The sequence below is a fragment of the Coenobita brevimanus genome, chromosome 29, assembly GCF_032717465.1.
Source record: "Coenobita brevimanus isolate Jiangsu-jjx chromosome 29, ASM3271746v2, whole genome shotgun sequence".
In the NCBI taxonomy this organism is placed as follows: Eukaryota; Metazoa; Arthropoda; class Malacostraca; order Decapoda; family Coenobitidae; genus Coenobita; species Coenobita brevimanus.
In genome coordinates, this window is record NC_136982.1 from 43,876,579 (window position 1) to 43,889,478 (window position 12,900).

At 40.6% G+C, this 12,900-nt stretch overlaps 1 protein-coding gene across 2 annotated transcripts in view; it reads left to right on the plus strand.

Moving 5' to 3' along the window:
* The window catches only part of Uch (Ubiquitin carboxyl-terminal hydrolase), a 29,436-nt gene that overhangs the window by 3,391 nt on the left and 13,145 nt on the right, over positions 1-12,900 (plus strand). Inside the window, exon 2 of one of the 2 annotated variants that reach the window (XM_080268828.1) lies at positions 1,617-1,628. The exons of the other annotated variant lie outside the window; for it this stretch is intronic. Coding sequence (XP_080124954.1) covers positions 1,617-1,628 — 12 coding nt within the window. The remainder of the gene's footprint in view (positions 1-1,616; positions 1,629-12,900) is intronic. 2 annotated transcript variants of the gene reach the window in all.

The following is a 12,900-nucleotide window of genomic DNA, read 5'->3' on the forward strand; positions in this document are numbered from 1 at the left end:
GTAAAAGTCTGACATCATTCTCAATTTTATTTCATGCCAGTTTGTCTCTTTTGTTCTCATTAGTACTGCTGCAAAGTATAGCCCAGATAAGCCAAGTTTCATTCCATGTGTAAAACACCAGTTCTCTGTTTCCCATACAGTATAGTACATTACTGTATATTGTTAATGTAGTAAAATGTTTCACTACCCTATCACTCATCCAGCATTTCTCATCGACAGGGATATTGGTGGGAATTTTATTTTATCCACATGCATCTAATGACATTTTTTGTTATTTAGCAGGAGATGTGTTTTAGAAGATCATTAGTGATTTTCTAACCTCACCTCTGTAGAATCTCTCCATCCATCCATCCATCCATCATCCAATCCTACATTGCCCTATGAGGAGCGTAGGAGCCCGTCAAAAGCTGAGTACAGTATAATCATTATGGAACAGCAGAAATAAAGGAAAAAGGTCAGGCAAAAGGAGTGTAACCATGGGTTTTAGTCGGAGCTGGCCGTGCATAACACTGCCACAGAGTATATAGTACAGTACCTTGTCTTCTCATAATCAGTATTCTTGATAAGTGTGGATTTATAAAATCTCTCCATTACACTGTTTCATCATGCAAATTGAAGTTCACAGGTGTTTCATTCAGGTTTCCAATGTTTTACTGCGAAAAGTCCGCCCTAGTTTAATATGAAAATTTGTACAGATTGGTGTAATTCTTAATATTCTGGCATAATACCAGACATTTTCTTGTCATAAACCTGCTGCAAAATCTGGTTGTTGCTTAAAATCTAATATTCTATCAATGTTTGTTCTTACCCACTGTACTGTATGCTTGTAGCCATCCCTTATCTTGTGACAGCATAACTTGTCTGCCTACTTTACTCATTCAGGGACGTGATTTTCTGAATGTGGCCTCTTTTTTAAGTGGGGAAGAAGAAGGAACCAAAGGCCAGGAGCCTGCAGATTATTCTCTCCAAGAAAAAACAAACACAAGATAACAGAGAGCCAAATTCAAGATCTGTTCATTTCAAGATGCCTGGACACATTGCGTTTGAAAGACTGGAGATCATTGGCAATAGGAAATACAGACAGGGGGAGACAGTTCCAGAGTGTGGAGCATCTACGGTGCTTTTTTAATATTTTGATTTTAGCTCTTCCGCTGACCTGCATCATATTTTCTCTAATCTCTCACAAGCTTTTCAGTAACATAAATTTCCTAGTAGCAGCACAATGATTTGCTCAGTGTTTTGGCTCAAGTTTGCATCATAATTTCTTTGTTTACGTGGTGTCTGCATGACAAAAACATGTGCTTATGTGATATTTTTACATGTATATGAGGGAGAAGACAGATACATACTGTACAGTACTTCACTTCTTTTGACGTTCTGTGGGATTTGCTTGTGTCTGAAGTTTTCGATAAAATGTAAAGGACATGTGCACCAATGATTGTTTTAGTTTTATAGTCTTCTGTACTACAAGTGCTACTGTAACCAAGAACCACAAGTTTGAAATTCAGTCATCTTTTGTACCATTATACTCGTATGTACTGTAACAAGACTTTATACTGTAGGGAGTGTGTATGCTGGTATTGGATATGTCATGTCATGATACTCTCTCTTTCCAGGTTATGAACAAGGTAAGGAGGGAATGGAGACATGACACTCAGTTCTGGCAATTGAGGTAAGTTCAGTTTGATGATGTAGCTAATTGGTTAGAGGATGTGTGAGTCATTGTCAGAAAGTGGGTGTAAGTTGTTGTTACTTCATTATGCTCTATCAGGTTGAGCAGACCCAAACAATATGCACATCGTGTAGAGATGCAGCATTTCCTTTTGGTAGACAGTATCTCACCAGGGTCAGACAAGGGTCTTTCCCTTGATAAGGTGTAGGGAGTGTATGTCAGGAAGAGCAAATGGTGTAGGGAAATTTAACATATTGTGATGTACTGGTATATGGTGTAGAAAGTCAGTAAAAGATTGTTGAGGGATGATGTGATTTGCAGAATACAGTACTATCCTTCTGGCTGTGATTTACGTACTTCACAATTTATTTGGGCGCATACCGGTGTCAAATTTTATTTTGCTAATATAAGTAGACTGCCAAAAATATTAAAATGTATTTTATATAAAGGTTCAAACTGAGAGTAAAGGACTTTGTATTTTATTAAAACAGATGACAGCCATTTCATTTAGCTCAGACTCTTTGCACCCATAGGGCTAAAAGTTTTTACATACTGTCAGGGAACCCAGTCTTGGTCTTGTATTCTTGTGAGTGTAGGAGGGTTTGTAGCACCTTACTGATTAATCTTTCATGTTGTACTTCACATGAGTTTTTGATAAGTTTATTTATGCACAGTAATATGTTGAGAAGTTCCTAGAGATGGTTTGGCCATGTGAAGAGAATGGAAAGTGAGATTGACTGAGAGCGTGAGTGAGTGAGGTGGGAAACCAAGGATAAGATGGAGGCCTTGGGGTGGAGAGGTAAATACGAGAGGGGGGGGGGTGAGAGAGAGAGGACAAGTTTATATTGAAGGACGGGGTGACGTGGAAGAAATTCATTTTAACCACCCCTTCTGAGATTAAGGCACAATGACTACAGGTGCCTAGATAGAGATTGCACAAGTATAATATCATAGACTCTGGTAATCAGTATGCAACATGGAGAAATATTCCAGTAAGGAAGAGATGCGAGAGCCTTTCCCAAGCCTAAGATAATACGAATTATTGGCATATTTCTTCCATCACCTCCTCAGTCAGGCTATCCTTTCTCAAATTTTGCTTTGCCCAAGTAGTATTGTTGTGTGTAAGAGATCTAGGCAATGATAGATGAGTGGGGGAGTTAAGTAAAATAAAGGTCGTGGGTGTCTCAGTTCAGGTAAGTATTTGGTTTAAGGGAGGCTTTGATATGGAACATATTTGCGTTCATAGATTTCAAGAGATTGATGCCCTGATAGATGAGAATAAATGTGCAAAAAAACTTAATGGCTCTATCAAGGAATGTACCTGTAAGTGGTTGGGTTAAATTACTGTCGTAGAGGCCCAAGGAAGGTAAGTGATTTAATGGAGGCTTTGGTTTGGAACAAAATTGAGTACAAATGTCCTAGGAGAACCGCATAAAGGAGTGTTTAATACAATACCTTACCAACGTTATTATAGGAATGGCAGAAATTAAATACCGTGAGAGGAAAAGTGGAAAGATCAGTGGAACTCAGGTCTCTTAAATAGCAGATGTTGGTTATATATACTTTATAGTGCCAGTGCATGAGTGTTAATGGTAGTTGTTTGTTTTCCCTGTTTGGTGATCCTAGTCACTAGTTTATCATATGAATTTTGATATAAGGTGACATTGTTGACATGGTTCCACATTTTTTAATAGACACCATGACTATAGTTATTATTGTAGTGCAGGAGACGAATGTACGGTGTATTATTAAAACCATAGTACTGTATACTGCACAAAGTACACCCAGTATTATTATTATTGGAATTATTTGCCTTTATATTTGTATGAGGGAGGGGGGAGTGAGTTGGGGGAGGGTAGTCAAATGGTGGGGGACAGCGACTTGGAGGCGTTTTGTCTGCGGCCACCCCTTGCGGGATTAGGGCGATGGGTTATAGATACTGTATAGATCCCATCCTCTCTCTCTCTCTCTCTCTCTCTCTCTCACACACACACACACACACACACCACTCAGTGACTTCGTGCTAGTCTGTTGATGGCCTCAGTTCTCACAAACCTACATAAATAGTGGAATATAAATTGTCTGTGCCCTGGAAAACTTCATACACATACCGTGACCTCTTTGGTTTGTGGATCTCAAAGTTATCATATATATATATCGTATTTGCCATTTAGCTTGCCATTCTTTAGTTGTGGAGAACTTTGGAATGGAAAGATTGTGTTGTATAATGTACCGTATTTACAGGTACTCTTCCCGTTCTTTTATTTGTGGAAAAAAATTGGAATTGAAAACTAAATGGTATAGATATGCTGTATTTTCCGTTATCCCACCGTTCAGTAGTTATGGGAAGCACTGAAATATTTAGAAGACTATAATTATATGCATTTTTCTAACACGTTTTATGTCAGTTTTGAAATACTTTGCCACGATATATTATTAACACGAATGGTGAATTGCGAAGTAGATGTTAACACACGGGCCGCTCTGAACTCGCTTTTAGCTCAAGAAAATCGTCTGGCGTTAGCTGGAATAAAATACGAGAGTTGTGCTGACCGTGATAGGGTTGATGGTATCATTATAATCCGCTCAGACTCTTCATTCAGCTCAACAAAATCGTCTGGCCTTAACTGGAATTAATTACTTCAGTCCCTACCGTGAGAGATGATGGGGCCACTATTTACACTCAGGCTCCATTGACTCACTTTGAATAAAATCATTGTGCGTTAGCTCGACCAAAATTAGTTTCCCGACCACGAGAGAGATAATAAAGCCGAAACTATTAAATTCCTGATTCTTAGTTATCCCTTGTTAGTGTTTGGATTCGTGCTTTCAGTTTTTGACAAAATCCTTTTGAGCATAGATGTTAATACTGTAGTGATGTTGCAGTGAAAGGTAAATCTCGTATTCCTGTAGTTCTTCCACCTTAACTTGGCCCAGATTTTAGCCTTTTTACTATTCTTTCACATAGGTCAGTTCCAGAATAAAATGCTGCAGCTGTTTTACAAGTCCTTTCTGTAGCACCTCGTGACTAACATCGTATGCGTTTTTCTCGTATTATCACAGCTGAATATATCCTTTCCATAGTACATCTTCGTGACTAGCACCATACGTTTTTAACCTGTGAGAACTGAGTATTCAAGATGATGGCAGTTTTAGGCCAAGTTGAAATGAAAGGAGTATAGCTGGCAGTACATCTACGTGTCCAGTGAAGTCTTACAAGGTTTCAAGACTAACGTTTTGTGTTTTTCTTTTCAAGGGTTTCTGGGCGTGTATGTTACTTCTGTTACTTTGTTCCCCAGTCATAAGAGGATGTGGACATAGATTATTTCGTGTGTAACCATTCATTACGATGTTGTTCTTTTCATTTTATTCATGTTGTCCTTAGATCCTTAGATGATTGCAGTGTAGGAGGTACTTGACTGGAGAGGTTAGATGTAGGCTGATGAGGAGAGATTTCCTAACTGGAGAGGTTAGATGTCGAGACCAATTAGGAGAGACTTAAAACCGGAGAGGGTAGATGTACTGTAGAGACTGACTGGGAGATACCTGGAACTGGTGAGGTTGGATATAGCGTTCATTACTTCCTTCAGTACGAAGTCTTTCTTAAACTGAGTAAAGTCGTCTGGAGATAGCAATAAGCAAGAAGGATTTCTGGTTTCAAATGTTGCTTCCGTGACCGTGGATGTAGCAGGAAATGGACACATGATTACAGCAGAATATCCAGCTAAATCAGGGAAAATTAACTGTTGAAATCTTGTAAATTACGGAATGTGACTAGCATGATACCAGGAAAATCAGGATCAGGGTTGGTCTGTAAAGTTTCAAGACATGGTGCACGCTTACATACATACATACGTTGTCCTTGAACCTAAAAGTTGGTGGCATTATCAGACGTGGCTCAGGGTGTGTGCCAAAGTCATCACGTATTCTTCCCACTCTACCTCGACCTCTTCCAAATGTCAGTGTTACGTGGCTGGGCAGAGTAGTCAGCCAGGGTCTACCTTTAGTCGGATCTTGCGTACAGCCTCATGTTATGCTTGTTTTTTATACCTGTGAGAACTGTGTGGGCTAGATTTGTTTTTAAGATGGTTCTGAGGGGTCATAGCAGTCCTGAGACGAGTATGTTAGATTCATGTTTCAAGGTTCATACCCCTGATTCATATAAGTCCATCAGCATACAACCATGCACATTTTTACGAATCACTAAATCGTAATTTTTACCTTGGATGTGATATATATATTTCTCCCAGGCGCCATATGCTTCCATAAAAGTATATGTATGCATGCATACATTCACATGTACACCAGTATGTGGAGGGGAGGGGGAGAATGAAGAGTGGTTCTCTAAAAATACTGTAATTTATCGTAGGTTATCGCGATCAGCCGACGGTTGCCACTACCAGCTGCTTATTGATTTTAATATGAAAAACTGCTCTCTGGAACTATTGCATGGTATCCCGACACCATTTCCGGCTTTGGTGGCACATACCAGTCACGGACTGTGGCCTCCCCCGCTGGTCAAATATTTAGAGGAATCGAAGCCTGGCTGCCGGCTGGCGCGACCAATGATGATAAATTACACGCCACTCCATTCACTCTGTCACCTTCTACAATAGAGGCAGAAGAATGCGATAATTCCTGGTATGTGAGTGCATAGTTTGATATTTATCCTGTTTTCCTGATACGAGAAACTTTTCAAAATCGATGATAGTTATGTTTCCTGGACCAGTGATGTTAATGTATACGCCACACCTCTGACTGCGACCTTCTTTTGTACAGGTAGGAGAATGCTAGAACTCCATAGTGTGACGCATTGTTTGAATTCCATCTTCCTGTATTAATGATTGCGAGAAGCTGATAAAATCGATGATAAGCTTTCGTGACCAGTGATAATCCGCACCTCAGATTCTAGTGCCGTCTATAGCAGAGGTAGAAGAATGCGACAACTCGATAATTCAGTACATAGTTTGAATTCCATCCTGTCATCGTCATTGCGGGAGGCTTGTACAATCGATAATAAAGTTCAGCTTCCGTAAAAACATTAAATATTTATACCCAATTTGGAGCACAGTCGATCTTTTTCTTGTGTTTACCGTACCTTATTTCAATTTCCAAGCCTTTCATTTCACTGAATAATATAGCCTAAAATGCGGCAAATATCAGCCACCTTGGTAAGGATTTGTATCATTAGCCTAACTGGGATTCTATGTTTTCAATGGTTTTGAAGTAATTATTTTTTTTATTATATTGTTTCAGGGTTTTAGTGCTCTCTCTCTCTCTCTCTCTCTCTCTCTCTCTCTCTCTCTCTCTCTCTCTCTCTCTCTCTGTGTGTGTGTGTGTGTGTGCGTAGGAGGCTAATTATATCCACCATCTGAACAGGTATGTATTGCGGTGTGAGGATGAGTTGTAAGTACCAGGTATGCATATTCCAGGTGAGTCACAGGTATACGTAGGTGGAGTGTGAGGGATATTTGAGTGGCGCCGGCTTGTCCCCGTCTCCACCGCAATATTGATTAGTTTACCTGAAGCACGAGTAGTATTCTGTATTGGACTGGTCTCTAAATCACTTCGCCTCTGTGGTGTGGGTGAGCCAGATGCGCATCGATGTTGTGTGCGTCAATCACCAAGCTCTTTCTACTCTAACTTGGCCTTAAATTGCCATCTCTCCATCTTGAATGATGAGAGTTAACAGTAGATTAGCGAAGAAGGTAGTCACGAAGAAGTGCAATGGGAAGGTTTGAATGACGAGATGCGCCAGTATATTAGCCATAGAAGATGGTAGTCACGAAGAAGTGTTGTGGGAAGGATATAGAGCCGTAGTATTGAGGTTTGTGAAATAAGGTGCTGATAGACGAAACTCTGAACCAAGTTAAGGTAAAAAGTCTATAGCGACCAGAACTGTATGTACCCCAGGGCTTGCTTACTTGGTGTGAGTGGTTGAGGAGGGTGGTTGCGAAGCCCTGTAAGTGTTTTTAGCGTGCGTGGTGTCCAGTTTAGGTAGTGCACGCTGCTTGTCCCAGGACACAACGTTGTATTTGGCTGAGACACGCAGAGAGGTCTTGGCTGTACACAGTTTACCGTTGTGTGTGTGTGTGTGTGAGGGAGAGAGAGTATTATTGCGTAAGATTGGATGATGGATAGATGGTGATTTAAAATATAATACGTGTGTAGAGCGGCGTTTGGTGGGTCTTTTATTCTGACCGCTACCTGAAGAGTTTTATTAAGCATAGGGACACACCTGGCCAACAAAGGATCAGAAACTCTCTCGACCCTTTGTAATGGAAGGCCTGTTTTAATTATTGTTCGTTTTTAAGTTTGCTACGGCAGGACGATATTCGACAAAAGGACACTCCAGGCCGTGAGGGTTCAATCGAATTACCCTCTCTTTTAATACAGGTACCGTAATAAACAGATAAGAGGTTTGGACGCAGTGCAGGTATTAGTGTCACATGACGGACATTACGCTGGTGCCATTTGATCTCGTGTCAGGATCCCAGGCTGATCGTTATGCAAGACCAGCTCAGTTAATTAGACTGTATCTGATGCATGACACGCACCGGAATTTCCTGAGGGACATGGGCGTTAGCAGTCACGTTCAGATAGTTGCATCATAGAGGTTATATTCTGCACTGAGGTAGTGTATAAAATGTAGAATATAAAATAGCCATATATATCATGGATTATAAAATAGGCATATATAGCGTAGAATAGAAAATGGGTACCGGTATATATAGCACAGAATGTCACATAGAATACAAAATATAGCTTAGAAAATAAAATACATCATGGTTGAAGGAATTGAAAAGTATAAAAAGGCATAATGTCCTGCAGAGAATATCCATGTATTCGTGTAAGGTTTTGTAGACAGAGGGGAAAGTATTGTTGAAAGTATCTCTGTTCCCATGTTATCTAAGTGCTTATCAGTGTGCTCTTCACTGGAGTGGTGCCTAACCCCTTCACTACGAGATGTTCACTGGTAACTGAACAAATCCATGTGGCGGTAGCAGGATTGTGGTAGTAGCAGTTGTTGTTGTTGTTATCCTAGCCTCAGTTAAATGTGAACCCAGTGGACTGCAGGCCGAAGTTATCTTTCTCATGCAGTCCACCAACTTCCATTTGGGTTACGGGGATAGGGAGGAAACTGAGGGATGTTTGTATGACCAGGCACTGGAGTCACTCGGTCATGTCGGTGCCACCACTTGAAGGCGTTCCTCTCCAGCACCAGAAATGAGGTACTCGTCTTCGTATGCAAGAGTTCAACAAATTCACTACAATTACATCTTTAGCTATGTCCAGACGTCTTGAAGAAGCTTAGGAAAGACTTATCGAACCGGAAAGGTTAAATGTAGCCTTCTTCGACCCTCTTCCCACCAGATTTTCTCCTCGTCTAAATAAAATCGTCTGTAAATGCCAAGAAGAATATGAACAAGACATCCACGGTCTTTTTTTTTTTTTTTTTCCTGCACCTTCAGCCTTATGACTCACCCTCAGCTAAGAAAACTGCTGACGTTATGTGAGCTAGAGTAATCGATTTGTTCCGTCCACGATTTTTTTTTTTTTTATACCACTTTTAACACTGAAAATCTTGCCACTAACTCTCAGGTGCATGAAGCAGTCTGGTGTGAGATAAAATTCTAAAATCCCTTCATTGTCTGGCCGTGAGAGAGACATGTAGTTCTGTCTGGGTCAGGACATCAGGGTCATGTCGGACCTTGACCCTCGTGCCATAGTTCTTCCTCCTTTTAGCACCCACGCAATGCTTCCTGCGAGAAAAAGAAAAAATACCTGTGACTGGATGCTCTTTTTGGTGCCGCCTACGTGTGCTGTTGGCTTTTATTTAACATTTGTTCCTGGAGTGTAGGTTTTGTGATCCTTATGAATTCTCGTAACAGTTATATTCTTCGCATAGCCTTTATCACATAAAAGCTATGTATAGCAGTGTTAATGAGTAATATCAAGATAGATGAAATTGTAATCCTTTTTTTTTTTTTGTATGTTTTCGGTGTTGTTGAAAGGAAAAATAAAACAGATTCCAAGATGTCGTGCAGTCAGCAAGATTAAGGTTGTTTGTAGGTTTATCTTGCGTCTGATGAGGAAGTGGATACCAATGCTTCCCAAACATACAGTGATTTTTTCGTGTCTAGGATCAAATTTGCTGTACCGTATGACTTGTAATCACTGTCATTTGCAACACTTATTATTACGGCACTGCGACCAAAGCGAGACCTTGTAGAGTGGCAGTTTTGTGTGTGTGTGTGTGTGTGTGTGCGCGTGCGCGTGCGTGCGTGCACCCCAGACTTCTTGAAGTATGTAGGTTTGTCTGTACGTGACTTATTTTTACGTTTGTGGTTTTGTTGCCATTATTCACATTTTACGTACCGGTGTGTGGTTTTGTGTCAGTGTGATTTTGTTGGACGTGTGTGGTTGTCTGCGTGGTACCGTACCGATTTTTTTGCAGTTGTGTTTTTGTGTTGGTATGACAGAGGTACGTAGTGGTATGTGGTTTTGTCGCCTTGTGTTTGACTGCCTTTTAACTTGGTTCGATCTAGTTGTCCTCTGTTTTTGTGGTTTTGGTGTGACTGGGCTTTTACGTAGCGGTGTGTGGTTTTGTGTTCGTGTATTGGATTTCCTGTTTTTTTTTATTACATTGTGGTATTTGGGTGTGTGTGGGTGGGTGTTTTTTTTTTTTTCTCCGTGTGTACGTGACTGGCTTTTTACATGATACCTCTGACTGTGGAACGTGTGTGTGTGTGTGTGTGTGTGTGTGTGTGTGTGTGTGTGTGTGTGTGTGTGTGTACCACCTATTTACTTGAATCTGTAAAGTTGTTTGATGCTGCGATATGTGTCTAGACGCCTGTGGTCAGTGACTCATGGCCGTAGAATCTTCGAGGCAAGCAGACATTGATCTCCCACCTGCTGCCTCCGCCCCACGCCTCCATCTTACTTCCGTCGCCAGGAGTTAGCTTAAGACTTATAGATCTCCTTTTATCCCCGTCTTTACACGGTCGTCGTTGGTGGTAGATTATAAAGTTGATAGAGTTTTTTAGTATCTCCTCCGTCTGCAGCTTCTCAACACCTCCGCCACCCACCTCCTCATTCACGTTTCCGTCGTTCGGGGTTAAGACTTAAGGCTAATGTATTTCGTAATTGTAAAACTTCCTCCTAGGTGTTTATATTGTAGATTATAGAAGGTGATTGAGAATTTTATCATGTTTCGAACCTCTACAACCCTTCTGTTTTACTCAATCCCGTTTCCCACCACATTCACGTTTCCGACGCCTGGGTTAAGACTTTAGGCTATTCTGTTTTGTAATCTTAAACATTGTCTTCGTAGATGTTAGGTGATAGGAGCTGGTTAACTTTTCTACGGCGCTTCTGTTCACACAGTTTTCCAACTCTGCGTTTCCGTTGCCCCGGGTAATGACTTAGTACTGATCTATTTCGCAATCTTAAACTGTCTTCAAACTGTTTTCGTAGGTGGTAGATTGCAGAAGTTATTTTTAAGTATTCCACTTACAACTGCTCCTTTATTCTTTTCGTAACACTGTCGTTGTGGGTGTTAGGTTGTAGAAGATCATTCGTTCTCTACTCTTATTGCTTCCCACCTCCATGGTACACTTCCGTCTTCCGGTTTAAGACATGGGTAAGGTCCTGTTCTTAACATTGTCGTTGAGAATGGTAGATTGTCGAAGCAAATTAAGTTCTCTTCATGCATAGCTTCTTTTGCAATTATAGACGTCTGTGGTTTCTTTCTCGTTGGTTTTACGTATACTTATGCCTGGTCTGTGGTTTGTTTTACGCGGGCTTCAAGTGTTGGCCAGTCAGAAGGTGACAGCTGCGTAGACGTCACGACAAAAGGACACCGTGGGGGATCTGAGTAACCAATTAACTCCCTGAATTCGGTCTTTTTCACTGTTTCTTTTTTTATTTGTATTTTATTTTTATGTTTACGTATACGATTTTTTTTTTCGACTTCCATGCTTATAGAACTTGGGAATGACTGCGCATGGAAGCTACATCCCCCCCCCCCTTTTTTTTTTTACTATTTTAAGCAAGAAAGCGTATTTCTTACTGAAGTTCATGAAAGCAATATTTAACCTTCAGTTCGAAAATCCAGGAACCCTTCTCATTTCAATACGATTTTATTCTACTTTGGAAAGGCCTGTCGGGTTGAAGGGGTTAACGAAGCCACTGCTACTACTACTACTACTACTACTAATCATCATCATCATCATCATCATCATCATCATCATAATAGTCCGGTCTTTTGTTTCACTAGCGCTTGGCACATTTACGCTTTCACAAATACAAGACTTTTCACCCACATACAATATAGACTCCAAGCATAAAGTATAGCAAGGGTTCCCAGTGTAAACAGATTAAGCCTCAGTAACCTAATCTGCCGTCTCGTACTTATCTGATCTATTATAATGCATCATATCTCTTGCAAGTTTTAAGGACTAGGGAATACATGAATCTATTTATGTACCGGTATTTATTTATTTATTTGCCCTGAGATTGTCAAAATTTAAGTCTGGGTTACTTGAAATGAGGCCGTTAAACTTAATAATCTCTCTGTCATTAGTAAATTGAGAATACTGCTTTATTTTTATTTTCTACAGGGTCATGAAACCAGTCCTTAATAAATATATAAAACTGCTCGTGCGTGACTAGATTTGGTCGTTGCGTGTCACCTAAAATGATTTTTACATAACTTTGTCCTATAATATCTACCACAGAGTCTGTCAAATTGGATTACACACACACACACACACACACACACACACACACACACACACACACACACACACACACACACACACACACACACACACTTCCCCGCAGTGTGTGTGTGTGTGTGTGTGTGTGTGTGTGTGTGTGTGAACAGTCATCGAAGCGAGCCTTCCTCTGATTTGACACGCACGTCCCGGTAGGCTTATGTGGCCTGACATTATCGGAGTGAATCTGTATATTTATATAAATAAAAGAAGTGATAACTGGATAAATAAAGAGGTAATTTGTGCCTTTAAACAACAGGTAGCCGCTGTAAGTCGCTTGTTCCATCCTACCTGCCTTACCTCCTTCCATTGGAGGGGGTCCTTTATTCCTTTACCATCTCCAGACGATTTTATTCAGCTGTCACTTTGAAGACCCCTGGCTTCATCGATGCTTATTTTATTAGATGGGTAGGGTTTTGTAGTTTAGCCGAGATGCACAGTCAACGAAAC